Source organism: Gigantopelta aegis, chromosome 3 (genome assembly GCF_016097555.1).
Source record: "Gigantopelta aegis isolate Gae_Host chromosome 3, Gae_host_genome, whole genome shotgun sequence".
NCBI lineage: Eukaryota > Metazoa > Mollusca > Gastropoda > Neomphalida > Peltospiridae > Gigantopelta > Gigantopelta aegis.
The window spans coordinates 56,160,505-56,182,778 of NC_054701.1; the positions used below are offsets into that span (position 1 = coordinate 56,160,505).

At 37.7% G+C, this 22,274-nt stretch overlaps 1 protein-coding gene across 5 annotated transcripts in view; it reads right to left on the reverse strand.

Annotated features, from left to right (window-relative positions):
- LOC121368287 (unconventional myosin-Ic-like) overlaps positions 1-22,274 on the reverse strand; it is a 133,273-nt gene that overhangs the window by 25,266 nt on the left and 85,733 nt on the right. For all 5 annotated transcript variants that reach the window (XM_041492950.1, XM_041492952.1, XM_041492949.1 and 2 more), the window contains exons 4-16: positions 16,737-16,935; positions 14,120-14,200; positions 13,135-13,314; positions 12,500-12,598; positions 11,831-11,944; positions 9,451-9,522; positions 8,929-9,048; positions 8,453-8,520; positions 8,082-8,187; positions 7,059-7,139; positions 6,251-6,388; positions 4,028-4,123; positions 3,550-3,630 (exon numbers count right to left, since the gene is read on the reverse strand). In XM_041492950.1, the coding sequence (XP_041348884.1) occupies positions 3,550-3,630; positions 4,028-4,123; positions 6,251-6,388; positions 7,059-7,139; positions 8,082-8,187; positions 8,453-8,520; positions 8,929-9,048; positions 9,451-9,522; positions 11,831-11,944; positions 12,500-12,598; positions 13,135-13,314; positions 14,120-14,200; positions 16,737-16,935 (1,435 nt within the window). The remainder of the gene's footprint in view (positions 1-3,549; positions 3,631-4,027; positions 4,124-6,250; positions 6,389-7,058; positions 7,140-8,081; positions 8,188-8,452; positions 8,521-8,928; positions 9,049-9,450; positions 9,523-11,830; positions 11,945-12,499; positions 12,599-13,134; positions 13,315-14,119; positions 14,201-16,736; positions 16,936-22,274) is intronic.

The window sequence follows — 22,274 nt, forward strand, 5'->3', positions numbered from 1 at the left end:
CTGGGATCTGGTGTTACTATGTTAAAATATAGCACAGATACTTAGTGTCGGGGCAGGACGTAGCCTGGTGGTAAAATCACCATTTTCCCTGGGATCTGGTGTTACTATGTTAAAATATAGCACAGATACTTAGTGTCGGGGCAGGACGTAGCCTGGTGGTAAAATCACCATTTTCCCTGGGATCTGGTGTTACTATGTTAAAATATAGCACAGATACTTAGTGTCGGGGCAGGATGTAGCCTGGTGGTAAAATCACCATTTTCCCTGGGATCTGGTGTTACTATGTTAAAATATAGCACAGATACTTAGTGTCGGGGCAGGACGTAGCCTGGTGGTAAAATCACCATTTTCCCTGGGATCTGGTGTTACTATGTTAAAATATAGCACAGATACTTAGTGTCGGGGCAGGACGTAGCCTGGTGGTAAAATCACCATTTTCCCTGGGATCTGGTGTTACTATGTTAAATATAGCACAGATACTTAGTGTCGGGGCAGGACGTAGCCTGGTGGTAAAATCACCATTTTCCCTGGGATCTGGTGTTACTATGTTAAAATATAGCACAGATACTTAGTGTCGGGGCAGGACGTAGCCTGGTGGTAAAATCACCATTTTCCCTGGGATCTGGTGTTACTATGTTAAAATATAGCACAGATACTTAGTGTCGGGGCAGGACGTAGCCTGGTGGTAAAATCACCATTTTCCCTGGGATCTGGTGTTACTATGTTAAAATATAGCACAGATACTTAGTGTCGGGGCAGGACGTAGCCTGGTGGTAAAATCACCATTTTCCCTGGGATCTGGTGTTACTATGTTAAAATATAGCACAGATACTTAGTGTCGGGGCAGGACGTAGCCTGGTGGTAAAATCACCATTTTCCCTGGGATCTGGTGTTACTATGTTAAAATATAGCACAGATACTTAGTGTCGGGGCAGGACGTAGCCTGGTGGTAAAATCACCATTTTCCCTGGGATCTGGTGTTACTATGTTAAAATATAGCACAGATACTTAGTGTCGGGGCAGGACGTAGCCTGGTGGTAAAATCACCATTTTCCCTGGGATCTGGTGTTACTATGTTAAAATATAGCACAGATACTTAGTGTCGGGGCAGGACGTAGCCTGGTGGTAAAATCACCATTTTCCCTGGGATCTGGTGTTACTATGTTAAAATATAGCACAGATACTTAGTGTCGGGGCAGGACGTAGCCTGGTGGTAAAATCACCATTTTCCCTGGGATCTGGTGTTACTATGTTAAAATATAGCACAGATACTTAGTGTCGGGGCAGGATGTAGCCTGGTGGTAAAATCACCATTTTCCCTGGGATCTGGTGTTACTATGTTAAAATATAGCACAGATACTTAGTGTCGGGGCAGGACGTAGCCTGGTGGTAAAATCACCATTTTCCCTGGGATCTGGTGTTACTATGTTAAAATATAGCACAGATACTTAGTGTCGGGGCAGGACGTAGCCTGGTGGTAAAATCACCATTTTCCCTGGGATCTGGTGTTACTATGTTAAATATAGCACAGATACTTAGTGTCGGGGCGGGACGTAGCCTGGTGGTAAAATCACCATTTTCCCTGGGATCTGGTGTTACTATGTTAAAATATAGCACAGATACTTAGTGTCGGGGCAGGACGTAGCCTGGTGGTAAAATCACCATTTTCCCTGGGATCTGGTGTTACTATGTTAAAATATAGCACAGATACTTAGTGTCGGGGCGGGACGTAGCCTGGTGGTAAAATCACCATTTTCCCTGGGATCTGGTGTTACTATGTTAAAATATAGCACAGATACTTAGTGTCGGGGCAGGACGTAGCCTGGTGGTAAAATCACCATTTTCCCTGGGATCTGGTGTTACTATGTTAAAATATAGCACAGATACTTAGTGTCGGGGCAGGACGTAGCCTGGTGGTAAAATCACCATTTTCCCTGGGATCTGGTGTTACTATGTTAAAATATAGCACAGATACTTAGTGTCGGGGCAGGACGTAGCCTGGTGGTAAAATCACCATTTTCCCTGGGATCTGGTGTTACTATGTTAAAATATAGCACAGATACTTAGTGTCGGGGCAGGACGTAGCCTGGTGGCTATGTTAAAATATAGCACAGATACTTAGTGTCGGGGCGGGATGTAGCCTGGTGGTAAAATCACCATTTTCCCTGGGATCTGGTGTTACTATGTTAAAATATAGCACAGATACTTAGTGTCGGGGCGGGACGTAGCCTGGTGGTAAAATCACCATTTTCCCTGGGATCTGGTGTTACTATGTTAAAATATAGCACAGATACTTAGTGTCGGGGCAGGACGTAGCCTGGTGGTAAAATCACCATTTTCCCTGGGATCTGGTGTTACTATGTTAAAATATAGCACAGATACTTAGTGTCGGGGCAGGACATAGCCTGGTGGTAAAATCACCATTTTCCCTGGGATCTGGTGTTACTATGTTAAAATATAGCACAGATACTTAGTGTCGGGGCGGGATGTAGCCTGGTGGTAAAATCACCATTTTCCCTGGGATCTGGTGTTACTATGTTAAAATATAGCACAGATACTTAGTGTCGGGGCAGGACGTAGCCTGGTGGTAAAATCACCATTTTCCCTGGGATCTGGTGTTACTATGTTAAAATATAGCACAGATACTTAGTGTCGGGGCAGGACGTAGCCTGGTGGTAAAATCACCATTTTCCCTGGGATCTGGTGTTACTATGTTAAAATATAGCACAGATACTTAGTGTCGGGGCAGGACGTAGCCTGGTGGTAAAATCACCATTTTCCCTGGGATCTGGTGTTACTATGTTAAAATATAGCACAGATACTTAGTGTCGGGGCGGGATGTAGCCTGGTGGTCAAATCACCATTTTCCCTGGGATCTGGTGTTACTATGTTAAAATATAGCACAGATACTTAGTGTCGGGGCGGGATGTAGCCTGGTGGTCAAATCACCATTTTCCCTGGGATCTGGTGTTACTATGTTAAAATATAGCACAGATACTTAGTGTCGGGGCGGGATGTAGCCTGGTGGTAAACAGCTTGCTTGATGTGCAGTCAGTTTGGGATCGACCCCCGTCGGTGGACCTACTGGGCTATTTCTTGATCCAGCCAGTGCACCACAACTGCCAAAGGCCATGATATGTGCTATCCTGTCTGTAGGATGGTGCATATAAAAGATCCCTTGCTACTAATGGAAAAATGTAGCGGGTTTCCTCTCTAAGACTATATGTCAAAATTACCATAATGTTTGACATTCAATAGCCGATGTTTAATAAATCAAGGTGCTCTAGTGGTGTCGTTAAACAAAACAAACTTGTAAACAAATGTTTTTTTGACTATTATTTTTATAATATAGTTTATTATTATATAGTCATTTCATTCCTATAAATATAATAAAAATGTGTCTCCGTCTGGTCTGTGCATTCATATTGTTATTATTATTAATTATTGTTTTTGTTGTTATATAATTTTTTATCACTGTTTGCTGACACCAGATTGTTTGGTAATGGGCAATAAACTGAATTGAATTGAATATAATGAATGGATACTCACAGTATCAGGTCTCTTTTTGCTGATGAGTTCATCTTTGGGGAAACACTGAGATGTGATAATATTGGCAGTTTCACTCATTGCCTACAAATCAAAGTACTTCAACATTACAATACAAATTAACATCATTAATTTTTGACTCACACCATTCGGGAAAATAATAATGAACACATTCTAAATTTAAATTTACTTAAACACCTCTATAAAAATTCCATTTATTTGCAAAAACTTATAATCTTTTAAAGTATATAAAGTAAACAAAGCTGTCAAAAATGGGGAAAAAAATCAGCTTAAAAATATATAATAATATGGTTTCAAACAGAATTCGAAATAGTGCATTTCTATTTACAAAATCTGCAGGAATTGATACAACATTGTATAAGGGTTATAAACAGGAGAAAATATACAGTTATTCAATTCATAATGACACATTCCATGTTTTTAGTTAATAATGTGTCTTTAAAATTTCAAATTCAATTACCTCTTTGAGATCTCGGAAAAGCAGATCATTATTCTTATCGAGAAAACCTTTCACACCATACGTAACATCCCCTGCATAGTGGAGTAACCGGAATTCCTGAAATGGAACATATTAGAAAATAAATACAGCTATAGTAACTGTGTTCATCGTTTGTCACAGATTAATTCATAGCAGGTAAAATCTGGTACCCTAAGTACTTTAAAAATGAACAACACTTCAGCGCATTTTAAATTCTGGCTATTTAATGTAAAACATAATATGGTTATTTCAAAATATGGTCTAAATAAAGTAATACTGCTGCCAAAATGTAGAAATAGATGTCAGGTTTTATGTGCACATTCAGAACAAGATGATGTATCACACGCCTGTCATGGGCACAGGTGCTGGCCTGGGCCGGTTCCTCTATCAAGGACAGGATAGAAATAGATCTTTGATATGCACTTTTCTATAGACGGGTTGGAACATAGACCAGTGGTAAGGTGCTCGTCTGATGCACAATTGATCGATGATCGATGCCCATTGGTGGACCCACTGGGCTATTTCTCATTCCAGTCAGTGCTCCACAATTGGACTTAGTCCCACACATGGGGCCAGTTTCGTTTTAAAAAAAGATAAATAAATTTTTTTTAAATTAAAATATTAATAATAATTAAATGAACCAGGAAGAAAACTGTTCAGTGCTCCACAACTGGTGTACCAAAGGCAGTGGTAGGTACAATCCTGTCTGTGAGATGGTGTATATAAAAGATACATTGGTGCTAATCAAAAGAGAAACTCGATGCATGGCAGCAGTCGTGTCCTCTCTCATTATCTGTATTGCCCTTAATTATATGTCCGACACCACATAACCACAAATAAAAATGTGTCACACGACATTCAGAACAAGATGATGTATCACACGCCTGTCATGGGCACAGATGCTGGCCTGGGCCGGTTCCTCTATCAAGGACAGGATAGAAATAGATCTTTGATATGCACTTTTCATTAAATAAAACTTTTCTTTCTTCCTTTTCTACAGATAAGACAGTATATATCACTTGGGCCAGGAAAATAAACAGTCCACCAAGAGCAAGATGTATCTTATAACCCAGTACACCTCAATCAAGTGATCTACCAATGGACCACATCCCACCCACCCCAGTTTGATAGATGGATAAATGTTTTATAAAATTAACAGAGCATATTAAGTGATCTATCCACCCACCCCAATTTGATAAACGGATAAATATTTTATAAAATGAATACAGATTATTGCATGGAAGAGTGTCATATGAAATTTATGGAACAAGTTTGGGAATTATTATTTTAAATTACTCAAATGTGATATTTTCTTTATTATCCACCCCTGCACGTACTGTAACCTCACAGTGGTGCAGGGGTGTAACATTCTCTTTGAGAATGGCCAATACAGCACAAATCCCCTTGTTTTGAGTAAAAGTCAGTATCTATCTGTGAGATTTGTATTTTTGCACAGTTCTTTACACTGTGTTTTTCTTTAAATCTTAATTTTTTTATATTGATGTTGATCATCACTTTATTTGTTTGCATTACCATAGTTTGACACCCAATAGCCGATGTATTTTTCATGCTGGGGTGTCGTTAAACATTCATTCATTCATTCATTATTATCCACAAACTGTAACATATAATAAACATTAAAACTAAATGTAATCACTGCACAGTCAATGTTAATAACACTAACAAAATCAGTTACAAAGACACTGACTTTCATTTATAATAACAGTTCTCAATTATAATAAAACATACATCCAGCTACCATTTATTTAGTCATTCAATTTAAACTTTATATTTTCATTACTCGATCAGTGCCATTTATAATATCAGAGATACATCCATGATGTAAATTTCACAAACCGGTTTGCAGTTGCTGTACAGAGTAGTAGACTTGGAAGTGTGCCATAACAACATTCAATGTATTGTTATGACCATGCCATAACAACATTCAATGTATTGTTATGGCCATGCCATAAAGATAATGTGGGAAAATATGATACTTATGTAACCTTTTATTGTCAACCATGTGCAGGGTAATAAAAATTGCTTTACATTAGCATTAATAAAAATATATTTTATATTGCATCTGGAGTCTCAGAAATCTGTTAACTGTGACTGGACACTATTTTAAGACTTGTAATTGGGTTGGGAGGTTTTCTAAGAAAATGTGGTAGTTTGCTAACAGTGGCTGTGTGTTATTTTTCTTACATCTCTCTGTATGGTCTTGCGTGTGGCGTTGTTTGCTGCCTTGTGAGTAACGAAGTGTGGATGACTTCCAATCGTCTGCGAGAGTTTCTCCAGGAATGTCTGGTCTGTGGTGTCACCGGGTCGCAGACACTCCTCGTCCTAGAGAGCCAGACAGACAACACTTGACAGTGATCCCATTCAACAATATTCAAACATTTAAGCTACTCCTTTCCTCTTTATTAATAATTCATAATTTGTTGACTTCATACGATCCAACCTGCAATGTCTTTATTAAGATATATTTAACAAGTGAAATTGAAATTCCTTTGGCAATAATTAAGAAAATGACTATGGCAAAAACCAAGCTGTAAAAAAATAAAAATAAAATATAGTCCACAGTAAAAAACCCTAGTGCAGTGGAGAATGAAAAACTCTGTGGCAATCCCCATGGACTGCTGTGGGCAACTGCAGGAGCTGTGGCATAAAGTTTTATAATTTACAGTTAAAATGTTTTCCACTGATCCTTGACAAGAAAACATTCCTTCCTGTCATCATGAACTAACCAGGAAGGGTGGAGTGGGGGGCTCGGGTGGGGGGCTCTAGCCCTCCAATAATTCTGAATAAAAAATATTACTGATAGTAAATCTTAAGGCAGAGATGAATTTTACTTGTAGAATGCAGAAAATTGAATTTCAGTACATCTAGTTTTCAAAATTTTACGGGGGAGCATATACCCTGAACCCCCTAGAGACTTTGATTTGCACCTTCGATCTCAGTCAGCCTCTCCCCAATGTCTCCGCCGTGCCTGTTAACCCTTGGACACACTCACCATTATGGCTATTATTCCAAATGGCCTCCCTTCCACCAGATCACAGATAATCTTATTGTTGAAGAATTGCACATGCTCCCACTGAAAACAAACAGATATAATGCATAAATTAACGTAATGTCTAACAGCATACAACAGTACTAGGATATATGTTGGTCCACTCTTTAAATCTAGTAACTTCACCATGAAAGCAGGTACTGAATAAAACTGAATGAATGAATAATACATCAGTTATTGGGCGTCATGAAAGCACGGAATGAAAAACAACACTAAGGGATAAGTGGTTTCTTGCAACCTTTGAATTTAACAAATATTTGTTCCTACCGTATTTGACCGGAAATGAGCCCATATGATATTGAACATTTTTTGTTTTCTTCCAGGTTCATTTAATTATTATTAAAAACATTTTATTTAGATTTTTTTTTGTGTTAAACAAAACTGGCCCCATGTCTGGGAATAAGCCCACCTCATGCCAAGCTCATAATGAGTTATTTTAGCCCCCTGGGCTTATTTCCGATCAAATACAGTAATTCAGCAAACCAGTAACAATTATTATCGTTATACTGTTAATCACAAATAGCAAATCACTTTACTGTATCCCACGCCATGTCTAGTTGATGTCAGCATGGTTTCTATTTGATAAACGTCAGCACAATTTCTATTTGATATATAACAAATTTGTTTTTGTTTAACAATATAACTAGAGCACATTGATTAATTAATTGGAAGTCAAACATTTAGAAATTCTGACTTGTACATTTTTTCATTAGTAGCAAGGCATCTTTTACATGCATTTTTCCACTGACAACAAAGCACATACCACAACCTTTGACTAGTTGTGGTGCACTGGTCGGAACGAGTTGAATGGATCCACTGATGTGGTTGAATCCTGCAACTGAGCTAAATCCGGCTTCATTGATATATATAAAAAATGTGTCACAGTGTCTTCTACATACATTAAAGCAAAACCACATCCCCATACCTCCTGTTTTTATTTCTTGTTTTGTTTACGCAAACTCATACCTGGATTCCTTCTCGCTCATACTCCTCTTGTTCCGACTTGAGGGTCAACTCAATGAAAAGTTGCTGCAGCTTCTCATTGCAGTAATTTATGCAGAATTGTTCAAAACTGTAAAAAAAAAACATTTTGTAAATCACAAATAAATTGATTCTTTTTTAATTTAAACTATTTATTCAAAGAAACCCCTGGAACATTAAGTTCTACTTTAACAATGTCATTTTTAACAAACTTACTAATGAGAATTGTAGATCTTTAAAAAAAAAAAAAAAAAAATTTAAATTTGAGATTTGTTTTAAAGATTGAATTGGTTATAGCCGACTAAAACGTAGTGTGGCAAAATGAATTAGAGTACAAGCTATAATGTAATCCTCACCTATTGATACCAAATATTTCAAAGCCATATATATCTAGTAGGCCCATCAAAGAACATTTCAACCTTTCCTGAAAAAAGAAACAGGAGAAAAATAAGATGTCTAAAAAAAAAAAAGCTCAAGAAGATGAATCTATTAATTTGCAGAATAAGAAAATATTTTTAAATGCAAAATTAAACCAGATGTACACTGCATTAAACTGTTTTCATTCTTGGTAGTTCAGTCATCCGCATGTAAAATAATATACTTAAAAGACTATACAGTTTTTCTACATTCATTTTACAGGTACAAGATTTTATTACTGGTATAAACATTACTCAGTGTAGACCAATATCAACATACAGTTCAAAATGGCAACCATTTATATGATGAGAAGTTGACATAATTGTAATTACTTTTTTCTAAATATTTATGTAACTAAATACTCTTAACACATCTTTGTTTGATATCACACATTTTATCTACTTTCTATACTCACTCTCTTGGCAAGAGATACGTTGATTTTCTTGACAATCCAAGTGAAAAGACGGTCATATATTCCTTTTCCTAAAGCATCCCGGGCATACAGCGCTTGGTCCTGATTAAGTGGGGTTTTCACCTGAATTATATGAACAGCCAGGTAAATAACCACACCTGTCAACTAAAAGCATTTGTACTCTTATATTATTTGGGTTTGTATTTTTTCAAAATAATTTTCTACCTACTTTTTTCTTCAAATATTGTTTTGAACAAAAATATCTTGATATCTACTGTTTTTATCAAAGCTCATTTGAAAACAACTTCATTAATTGCTGCAAAACAATCTATTTGAACTTGTTGTGACCATTTAAAATCCACTTTTCCATCACATTTTATAATGTGTTTTCTCCAGACGCTTCAGTTAGTGTTTTTATCATGCTAATGCTATTCTGTCAAGAGAGACAAGTGTCATTTTGTTTTTTCATTTAAATTTAGTCAAAAGAAAAATTCTGCCTCATACAGTAGTAAATTTATGTCTCACCTTTTCCCCTCTTGCATCTATGGTCCGGTATTGTAAGGAGGCCTGCAGTATATTTTCATCACAACCAAGCAACTATAAACAAAAAGATTTTACAGAAAACTTGTAGTGAAGAGACTTTATATCACCCTATCATGAAGTTTTACAATTTCATTAAAGAAAACTCGTAATGAAGAAACGGTATCACATTGCATCATAACATTTTACATGTTAGAATGACAAATGAAATTTATAATGCAAAACTCTAAACTAAATCATTAATACAGTTACTGTAATAGTCTGAAAATGTTAATTAAAGTTCATGGTGTATGAAATCAGCTTTGTGCATACTGAGTATAAAAGTTGGTCTTTGATTTTTGTTTTTTTAAATCTAAGAAAATTGTTTTAATATTGCTTAACTTTATAAGAGGTCTATGACTAAACTTAATCCCCTATGCTCTCATAATACTTTTATTCCCCCTGATTTACAAAGAAAGTTGTATTTCTAATTATCAAAAATACACTGAGTTGTCACACAGTTCTCCACTCTTGAAAATGTTTTTTGTTTTGTTTAGAGAATATTGATTTATTAGTCGTCGGCTATTGGATGTCAAACATTTGGTAATTTTGACATATAGTCTAAAAGAGAAAACCTGCTACATTTCACCTTGCATATGCACTATCCTACAGACAGGATACCATATACCAGTCATGGTGCACTGGCAGGAACAAGAAATAGCCCAATAGGCCGACCGACGAGGACTGATCCTAGACCGACCGCGCATCAGCTGAGTACTTTACCACTGGGCTACGTCCCACCCGTTAACACTGTAGAAAGCTGTACCTTTGCAATGATCTGAAGTGTCTGAACATCTTTACCACTGGGCTACGTCCCACCCCTTAACACTGTAGAAAGCTGTACCTTTGCAATGATCTGAAGTGTCTGAACATCTTTACCACTGGGCTACGTCCCACCCCTTAACACTGTAGAAAGCTGTACCTTTGTAATGATCTGAAGTGGCTGAACATCTTTACCACTGGGCTACGTCCCACCCCTTAACACTGTAGAAAGCTGTACCTTTGTAATGGTCTGAAGTGGCTGAACATCTTTACCACTGGGCTACGTCCCACCCCTTAACACTGTAGAAAGCTGTACCTTTGTAATGATCTGAAGTGGCTGAACATCTTTACCACTGGGCTACGTCCCACCCCTTAACACTGTAGAAAGCTGTACCTTTGTAATGATCTGAAGTGGCTGAACATCTTTACCACTGGGCTACGTCCCACCCCTTAACACTGTAGAAAGCTGTACCTTTGTAATGATCTGAAGTGGCTGAACATCTTTACCACTGGGCTACGTCCCACCCCTTAACACTGTAGAAAGCTGTACCTTTGTAATGGTCTGAAGTGGCTGAACATCTTTACCACTAGGCTACGTCCCACCCCTTAACACTGTAGAAAGCTGTACCTTTGTAATGATCTGAAATGGCTGAACATCTTTACCACTGGGCTACGTCCCACCCCTTAACACTGTAGAAAGCTGTACCTTTGTAATGATCTGAAGTGTCTGAACATCTTTACCACTGGGCTACGTCCCACCCCTTAACACTGTAGAAAGCTGTACCTTTGCAATGATCTGAAGTGGCTGAACATCTTTACCACTGGGCTACGTCCCACCCCTTAACACTGTAGAAAGCTGTACCTTTGCAATGATCTGAAGTGTCTGAACATCTTTACCACTGGGCTACGTCCCACCCCTTAACACTGTAGAAAGCTGTACCTTTGCAATGATCTGAAGTGTCTGAACATCTTTACCACTGGGCTACGTCCCACCCGTTAACACTGTAGAAAGCTGTACCTTTGCAATGATCTGAAGTGGCTGAACATCTTTACCACTGGGCTACGTCCCACCCGTTAACACTGTAGAAAGCTGTACCTTTGCAATGATCTGAAGTGTCTGAACATCTTTACCACTGGGCTACGTCCCACCCCTTAACACTGTAGAAAGCTGTACCTTTGCAATGATCTGAAGTGTCTGAACATCTTTACCACTGGGCTACGTCCCTCCCCTTAACACTGTAGAAAGCTGTACCTTTGCAATGATCTGAAGTGGCTGAACATCTTTACCACTGGGCTACGTCCCACCCCTTAACACTGTAGAAAGCTGTACCTTTGCAATGATCTGAAGTGTCTGAACATCTTTACCACTGGGCTACGTCCCACCCCTTAACACTGTAGAAAGCTGTACCTTTGCAATGATCTGAAGTGGCTGAACATCTTTACCACTGGGCTACGTCCCACCCCTTAACACTGTAGAAAGCTGTACCTTTGTAATGATCTGAAGTGTCTGAACATCTTTACCACTGGGCTACGTCCCACCCGTTAACACTGTAGAAAGCTGTACCTTTGCAATGATCTGAAGTGGCTGAACATCTTTAAGTTTAACCAAACCATCATCCGACACCTGGTATTCAAGATTTCCGAGATGCAGCACAGATCCAATGATGGCAAACAAATCCTAAAATTGAGAAAACATTATTAAAGTTTTTATTACTTTTAACAATTTTATATTGACCTTTATCAAATACAGTTCAATAAATATGGAAATAAGAACAAGATTTATGTAACTTTTGTAGTGAATAATAAAAAAGAATAACATACCAATGTTAAATAAGTCCACTATGGTGTAATGTGTATTCAGTTACATAAATAAATACTACAACATATATGCTGTATTTTGCAACTTTCATTGTCAAAGTGACAAAACTGTAAAACTTACTACATGTATTAAATCTTATTAAAAGGCGACATATTTTTTCATTTTAAACTGATCTATTTATAATTTAAACAAGTATTAAGTGAACAGATCAAGAACTCAATTTATGATTAAATTATTTCACATTATTTCAGTGTTTAAAACATATTCCAACCAGAAAAGTCTTTTTTGTTTTCTAAATGACCATTTAAAAAAAAAAAAAAAAGTTTTATGGTGGAAAAAAAAAAAAAAAATCTTATTTAACAACTATTTTGAGTATGAAGACACACAGAAGAACACTGGTGAATGACAACTTACATCTTGCTCTTTTGAAGAGAAGTCACAAACATCCATTGCATTTTTCACCATTTTATAATTTTGTTGATCATCCACTGTATCTGCCTGGTAACTGTCACCCTAAAAAGGAAAAAGAAATGCATGAGGTCATCATACAGACTGTTATATTATAAACATTAAGCAAAAACACCTCTGTTTCCAACCAGTACTCCACAAATTGCCTGTTATGTGCTGTCAAAAGCATATACCGGTAAACAATCTCTGAAAGAAAACATATTGTGACATCAACATATGTTTTATAATGAGCTTTTCCTCTCATTTTTCAAATTATGAAGCACAATTGCCCACTTTCAGCAGCTAATAATCACTGCAGGCGTCTTCAAATTGCAAGAACTATCGTTTAGTTTGTGAATCAGTTACATGTATATGCATATTTTGCAGAACTGATTTTCTGTTCATTGAAAATTCTACTGAATTATCAGTCCTAGCCATATGTCTCATTGTATATTTCAATAATAGGAAAAAGGTTACACAAACCAAAATATGTCATATACATTTGTTTGACATAAGCTCTTTTCAGATCATGCAAATTTTGAATTTGTGATGGCATAATAAACAATATTCTGTGATGTCAACGATTCCCTTCCCTTCCTGACCTGATTGAGATAGAAGTAGTCCTGTGGGTTGCGCGTCAGTTTGAGTCTGTCAATTATCTGCGGACTTCCTCCCGACAGCAGCTGGTAGAAGACATGGAAGTTCCTCTCCCCAGCAGCCTGGTGGATGACGCGAGACTTCTCCAACAAGTAGTTCAGGATGTGGCCACCCACTGGAGCACCCTGGGAAACAAGGATTTACTTTAATGAGCAGTAATGTGTGATGATGATCCTATATCAATTGATAAGAAACATATGCCCCAGAAATAAAAAGTTAACTGATGGATAGATGGATGGACGGATGAACGAATGGAATATGCAAGACCATAATACAACAAATCAAAGAGTGAGTGAGTGAATATTTTTGACATGCCCATATAACACTAAGGTTTCAGGCATGTCTGTCATGGGCCAAGTCTCTGGATACCCATCAAAGACGGGCAAATAAAAAACATTATTACCTATGTAGTTACATAAATATTGTACTTTCCCACTCTATCTTTATGGCATGGGCTATAATAATACACTGAAAAGTGTTATAGCACACTTCTGACGTAACTTAGTTGTTATAGCAGCTGCAAGCTTGCGATGGTCACGGCTATGATACTGTCATCATTCCACGTCACTGTAATTGACATTGCTGAATGTTATTAATCTCAATTGTGAAGCAATTACAACCAGATTTAATGGTTGTTATAAAGCACACTTTGTGGATAATAAATAAATTATAACATTCGAGGGAGTACCATGTGAAATTTATGAAACTCGTTTGGAAATGTTTTTATACTCTTCGATGTCGGAATAAAGTATTTCTAAACTAGTATTATAAATTCTGTATAGCACTCCTGATCATGTAATAATCTATATGTTCAGTACATTATAGGTTTAAAACTAAATAATATCTTCCAGTTTCTGTAGAAACCTTATGCAAATAATTATGTTCATTACACACATATATATGATTAAAAAAGCAGACAGACAAACACACCTTGTAATCAAATTGGATGTCCATGTATTTTCCAAATCTGCTAGAGTTGTCATTCCGATTTGTCTTTGCATTGCCAAAAGCCTGAAGTACAAAAAGATACATATATATATATAACATTATGGTATACTCTGGAATTTCTGTCATCATCATAAGGTACATGCACCAATTAATAACAGAAGCATTTTTCTTATTGTTTGAATGATAATGGAAACGATATATTTGTAAACTATTTTTAATGATAACAGTAATGTGTGCACCAATTAATAACATAAGCATTTTTCTTATTGTTTGAATGATAATGGAAACGATATATTTGTAAACTATTTTTAATGATAACAGTAATGTTTGAAGAATAAGATATAAAAATATGGGTGTTTTTTAGAAAATACTTTTTATCTCTCTACAGATGGTTAACTATATTTATAAGCTATAACTATGAGTCTTTCATTTAAAATTTAATCCATTTTGTTTTACATATTACAAACTCTACACACAATGACTAAGTAATAAATGAAATCACCAATTGTATATAATAGTTGTACATAATAATGTGCATATTACAATTGGCAGAGATGAAAATGATTCAGGACCAAAATTGCAAAATTGCTGTGTCTTAAAATGTAGTGAGTTATTATGAATTTTATATAACAATAAAAAAGGACACAGTTTTTGGATGACATCATAATCTGGGAAAATTTTCACCACTGGATAACATCATAATCTGGGAACATTTTCACCCCTGGATGACATCATAATCTGGGAACATTTTCACCCCTGGATGACATCATAATCTGGGAACATTTTCACCCCTGCAGTTGGGCAAATCAATGAACCGGAACCACTCCCAGTGACAACACATGCAATTAAAAAAATGTCTATGACAAAAAAGCATGTCATGAAAAAAAAAAGTGAACATGGTCCACACCTAAAAAAGTGCCATGGAAAATTAAAACCTCCATGGCACTGAAGACTGACATGGGCAACTGCAGGGGTTGCATATGTATAAAAGAATTTAAGGGTCAGACGATATTTTCGACATTATTTTCTGAATGTCAATTATACTAGCTAGACCATAATGTCACGCATGGTATTGTTCCATTTTGACGAAAGTGGGTGTAAGCAACCCATAAATGAATTAAAATTCACTGTCATTGACACTGTCGACTAGTTCTAATGGCGAAAACATGCTTACATTTGCACGTAAATTAGGGCGAAAGCGAAAGGTCTGCTAAGTGCCCATAACTTGCTTTTTCACAAAGCGCTTCATTTGCACACTTTGCATGTGTATTCCATGTTCCCAATGCTGAATTTCCGTATAATTGGAGCTTGCGTTCGTGTACGGTGCACACTTCAAATTCGACAATGGTACGACGTCAACTGACTATCAAAGATCAAGGAAGGGCTATTGCTTGGCTTCAGGATGGCAATACGCAAAGAAATGTTGCTCTGAGACTTGGTGTCAGTCAGAGTGTCGTTGGCCGACTGTGGCAACGGTATCAAGCAATGAATTCTGTTCGAAATCGTCCACGTTCGGGAAGACCCCGAAGCACTACAAATAGAGAGGACCACTACATCACCAATATGGCTCTACGTCAACGCACAACCACTGCACGCCGATTACGTGACAATCTGCGGACTGCGACTGGAACTCGAGTGTCTGATCAAACCATACGCAATCGTCTGAGAGGCAATAATCTATGCTGCCATCGCCAGGCTGTTCGACCACCACTCCTACCACGTCACAGAACGGCCAGACGTCACTGGTGCACACTTCATCTGCGGTGGCAACGTGTTCAGTGGGGTCGAGTGATGTTCACTGATGAGTCCAGGTTTAGTCTCCAGTTCAAGTACGGTCGGGTTTGTGTCTACAGACGTCCTGGGGAGCGCTTCGCTGACGTTAACGTTAGACGTCACCGGTTCGGTGGTGGCAGGTCATGGTGTGGGGAGGCATCTCTATCCACCACAGGACCCCCCTCTATGTGGTGGATGGCAATCTGAATGGAATCCGCTACCTGAATGAGATTATCCGGCCGTTGGTTCTCCCAGGCCTTCAGCAGATTGGCGGCGGGGCAGTTCTGCAGGATGACAATGCCAGACCAGGGTGGTAACGGACTTTCTCAGACAACAAGGTATCGCCAGGATGGATTGGCCAGCATATTCGCCTGACTTGCCCCCAATAGAGAATGCCTGGGACGAATTAGGCAGGAGAGTTCGGGATAACCATGCCCCTCCGGCCAACCTTCATGATCTGGGTCAACTTCTTATGGCAGAGTGGCAGGCCATTCCCCAAGAGTTCTTCAGACGTCTGATCAACAGCATGAGGCAATGATGTGTCGAGTGTATTCGCGCCAGGGGTGGATTCACACACTATTAAACGAATGTTCTAATGTGTAAAATCCATGTTTGACAACCTTCAACTTTGACAGCATGTCATGTGACTTTCTTGTATACAGTGACGTTTATTTGTGGGTTTTTGTAAATATGGAACAATAAATTAAATTTTTCATGTAGTTTACATCATCAATCTAATACACTCTGAAACTTATTTGGTTATAAATGTTTGACCCTTAAATTCTTTTGAGTAGTATATATATATATACAGATGTAAGATCCGCACCTCAAGTATGGGATTAGAGTTGAGCAGTCTGTCCTTGATGCGGTCAACCTCGGTGGAGTGGGTGCTGCTCGCGGCAATGTACTGCAGAATCTGCTTGGATGCCTCTGTTTTCCCAGAACCAGACTCGCCAGATATGAGGACACAGACATCGCAGTTATCTCCCCTCATTGTCCGGTAGGCAGCATCAGCAATGGCATAGCTACAGAACAAACGATAATGATACAGATTGATTAACATAAGTGTTAAGTAGGGACTCCACGAGTCCAAAATATTGGGACTCGAGTACTCGAGGGTCAAACTTAACCCAGACCCAAGTACCCAAGATGATAATGAGACAAAGGAATATAAAGTAAAATAGCATTATACATCTTAATTCCAGCACTGAACATAAATGCCAAATACTGCCATTGTTCAGTATTGTATTGTGATGGATGGCCAGATTAAAAAGAGAAACTAGCGAATAATCAGATGATTATTGTGTAACTTGTACTATCGCTGAATAGTTACTGCTGAACTAGTTGCTCTACATTGTCTAACTTGTACGGGTACTCGAGTCCTGTGAATGGATTAGAGTCTTTGCTTAAAATTGAATCAGTTACATAAAAGAAAGGAATATTTGTTTAATAACACTTTTTTTTTAATTGTGGCGTTAGATGTTTAACATGATTGGTTTGATACTTGTACACCTGCTGCTGCCACATAAGGTACTTAAAACCCCCCAGCAAGATCTCTTTTATAGGTATTTTCTCATGTTTCTGGGTGTGTTCATGACAGGGGGTTAAAATTAATGCTAGTCAAAAAAGACATAACATGAAAATATTACCCACTGAAATATACCTTCATGCACAACAAAAATATGTATTCACTGTACTTTCTATGATCACCTGCCTCAGTGGCGTCGTGGTTAGGCCATTGGTCTACAGGCTGGTAGGTACTGGGTTCGGATCCCAGTCAAGGCATGGGATTTATAATCCAGATACCGACTCCAAACCCTGAGTGAGTGCTCCGCAAAGCTCAATGGGTAGGTGTAAACCACTTGCACCGACCAGTGATCCATAACTGGTTCAACAAAGGCCATGGTTTGTGCTATCCTGCCTGTGGGATGCGCAAATAAAAGATCCCTTGCTGCTAATCGGAAAGAGTAGCCCATGTAGTGGCAACAGCGGGTTTCCTCTCAAAAATCAGTGTGGTCCGTAACCATATGTCTGACACCATATAACCGTAAATAAAATGTGTTGAGTGCATCGTTAAATAAAACATTTCTTTCTTTCTTTCTATGATGACTGCTCTATGGGAAAGAAACTTCTGTTGGTTCAAGAGGTATTAACATACAAAATGCTAAAACGAGTTGGAAATGAAGGTTTAATTCAGCACTAAACCATCTATACAACATAAATTCCATTTTGGTTTCTATACCTAACTAAGCAGAAAAGAAAAAAGGTCAGCAGACCCATAAATCATCTAATAAAATTGGAATTGGCTGACTGCAAGAAACCGATGTAAACCTAAGACATTTAATTGGAGTTTATAGTGAAGTCTGACAATAGAAACCAAGGTTTATCTTAGAAATGAACTTGCAGTTAGTTCGTAAAACTAATAAAATTAGTTGTTACTACATTCATTATATCAGATTAATGATTTCTTTTAGTTTAATGATTCAAATAACACCCAGTGAACACGATGAAGATGTGTGTCATTAAACTGAGGAATGCTAAGGTTCTACCACTAGAGGGTCACATTCAGTGGATTATTATTATTAACTTGATAATGGCAGTAATTAACCGTATACTGGATTACTTCCAGTTTACATCTTTTTTTATAACTTGTAGGAATTTGATTTTTGGAGTGAGAATTGCGAACCCACATTAGAGATACCCCTTGGTTCTATTTTAGGACTCTGCTTTTACTTCTGGTTCAAAATTTAATTTTAGGAGTCCTAATTAAAATATTTATTATTAGAGAACCGTCAAAATTGCGTCTAATTTTCCTTTGTTTGGCTCGCCACACATAAATTATTTATTTGGCATTTAAGTTAAATTTCCAGATTATGATTTTTTCTTTTTTTTAACCTAAAATTGTTTTTACTGCAATTTGCAGAAGCCTTTTCCCCCTTCCCCTTCTTGTTTTGGGTACAATGCCTGGCCTAAGTCGGACATTGTGTCCACAACAAGCGTGCTTGAACATTCATTTGATATAAACACGTTAATTTCCGACATTTGACTTGACAGTTTTTTGTGGGCATACATACATACATTCAGTGACTTTACTACCTGTATCACATTGAATCCCAGCTTAACAAGGAATGTCGAGGCCCTACCACTAGAGGGTCACATTCAGTGACTTTACTACCTATATCACACTGAATCGCAGCTCAAGGGCAGCTGAATCACAAGGTAATCGTAATCCACTTTTGAAACAGTAGATCCCACACGCTGTACAGTATTACATATATCTTTTGTATTATTTCTTCTTACCACACAAGAATCACTCTAGCATTAAAATGGACTACGTGTACATGTACCTGATACTTATACATGAAATTTAATGTCATCTTGTTAAATCAATTGTAAGCAAGAATTTGAAAATAAGTTTTTTAAAACAAATGTACTGGTTTATTATTATTTGCATTAATTATGTGTTGTAATAAATTCCACATTTGTTTTTCAGAAAAGAAAAGAAAAAATATATCACATATTGGAGTAGGAGGGCTAAAGGAGAAGCACTTTACCACCCTTTATATAAATCGTGCACACACATGCATGTACGCATGCATGCACACACATGCATGTACGCATGCATGCACACACGCACGCACACATGCATACGTGCATACATGCACACATGCATACGTACACATGTACGCACACACACAAACACTCACACTCAGTGGTAATAGTTCCACCGATATATGCTATAGAAACATATAAGTTTGGGGACGGTCCTGATTGAATATCAATTATACTGAACTCATTTAACAGTCATGGCAGTCAGTTTATTATTTGTATCACTTTAATGTTCTACTTTACTCAAGTAAAGTGACACCAAACTGACCTCCATGTACAAATGCACAGGCCACTGACCAGCGATAGTGTTCCACCTGACTGAATGGGACTTTTTCAATGTATGTACACTGCAATAAACTTTAATGATTGATGCCTTGTCCCTTCTGCTGACAAAACAACATTAAATAGCCAAACAAGACACAAAGGTCTGAGTATTAAAACAAAAACCTTTGTGTCCAGTCAATGACCAGCTGTTTTCACAAGTCAACTCTACTGTACAGTGCTTGTCACTGCGTTAAAGGTATTAGGGCTTAAATTCTTCTACTAGCAGGGGTAGGGTGGGGGTTACATGATATGCAGTCAGTCTAGGATCGATCCCCATTGGTGGGCCCATTGGGATATTTTGGTATATCAAAGGCTGTGGTATGTGTTATCCTGTCTGTGGGATGGTGCATATAAAAGATCTCTTGCTACTAATGGAAAAATTAGTTCAAATTAACATGTAGCTAGTTCCCTTTTTTTTTTTCCTTTTTTTTTGATGAAACGTTAAAAAATACGCCAAAATTCCTACAAGAATTTGCATACTTAATCCTATGGGATATTAAAAATTCAATAGCACCAAAACTGCCCCTAATTCCGGTCGGGCTGCTGGTGATCCCTTGCACTTGCCAGCGTGGGAGGTCCCCTTTTCCACCCACCCCAGTCCTTTTTCTGTCCTGGATAGAGGAGCTGGCCAAGGCCGGCACCTGCACCCAGGACAGGCATGTGCTGCAACAGCTTGTTCTGAATGTGCATGTAAAACTCTGACATGATATGACAATGGAAAAATGTTGCAGGTTTCCTTTCTTAAAACTTTATGTCAGAATTACCAAATGTTTCACATCCAATAGCTAATGATTAATAAATCAATGTGCTCTAGTAGTGTCATTAAACAAAAATTCCTCTACTATTTCCAACTAAAAGAAAAGAAATGTTTGTTTAACAGACCTCTGAAAATTATCACTTCGTTTATGCACCGCTTGTGCCAGTCTGGACATCATTGATCTCATTTAAGAGCAGGCCATCATTTACATCAGGATACCAGGATATCTTTTATATCATTTAAGGGGTGTTCTCAGTAAGTGATTAGTCACACCAATTTGTCGCATGCGATCAAATCGCACTGTGAGACACCTAAATCGGAACGACTTTTAGTCTTATGCGTTCCGATTTTTCTAGCACTGACAAATCGCAAGTGACATAATGAGAATGGTGCTTTAAGGGCGGGATCAAGCTCAGTCAGTAGAGCACTCGCCTTAGGTGTTTTGGTCATAAGATCAAACCTCCTAAGGGTACCCATTCTCTAATTGGGTTTTTGCCAGTGCCCCACGAGTAGTATATCAAAGGCTGTGGTATGTGCCCAAATGTAAGGCTCAATATAAGCTAGCCAGTATAAATAAAACATTTTAAAAAGACGAAAAAAAAGACAGAGAAGTTAAACCCTAAGTAATTATCTCCAAATGATTTACTTTTTTATGTTAACTACATGTACATATTTAACAAGGCCTTGAAGTTTACTGTAACAGTTAAAACCCAACGGCAAAAAACCTGCTTATTTCTATTAAGAGAATTACATGTAACTACTTCTGAACTTCAAAGGAGAGCAAATATCATCTTCTTGTGCACAGGATTACAGTGTTTTCTTTTCATTTTAAAAAATCAGGCATCGAAGTAACTCGAGAACGGTCGTTCAGGTTACAGGAGGTTACCACATGTCAAGAAAGTCGAGAATGGTATTTTGTTCTCCACAATATCTTATTAAATGAAAAACTAAACTCCTAAATTTTGATCAACTGTGTCCAAATATGTGTATAAGAAACACATACAAGTACAGTTAGAAGAACAGTGATATGCATGAATAACAAAGTATCATGTTGTTTGTGTATAAGAAACACACACAAGTACACTTAGAAGAACAGTGATATGCATGAATAGCAAAGTATCAGGTTGTTTGTGTATAAGAAACACATACAAGTACACTTAGAAGAACAGTGATATGCACGAATAACAAAGTATCAGGTTGTTTGTGTATAAGAAACACATACAAGTACACTTAGAAGAACAGTGATATGCACGAATAACAAAGTATCAGGTTATTTGTGTATAAGAAACACACACACAAGTACAGTTAGAAGAACAGTGATATGCACGAATAACAAAGTATCAGGTTGTTTGTGTATAAGAAACACACACAAGTACACTTAGAAGAACAGTGATATGCAGGAATAACAAAGTATCAGGTTGTTTGTGTATAAGAAACACACACACAAGTACAGTTAGAAGAACAGTGATATGCACGAATAACAAAGTATCAGGTTGTTTGTGTATAAGAAACACACACAAGTACACTTAGAAGAACAGTGATATGCACGAATAACAAAGTATCAGGTTGTTTGTGTATAAGAAACACACACACAAGTACACTTAGAAGAACAGTGATATGCACGAATAACAAAGTATCAGGTTGTTTGTGTATAAGAAACACACACACAAGTAC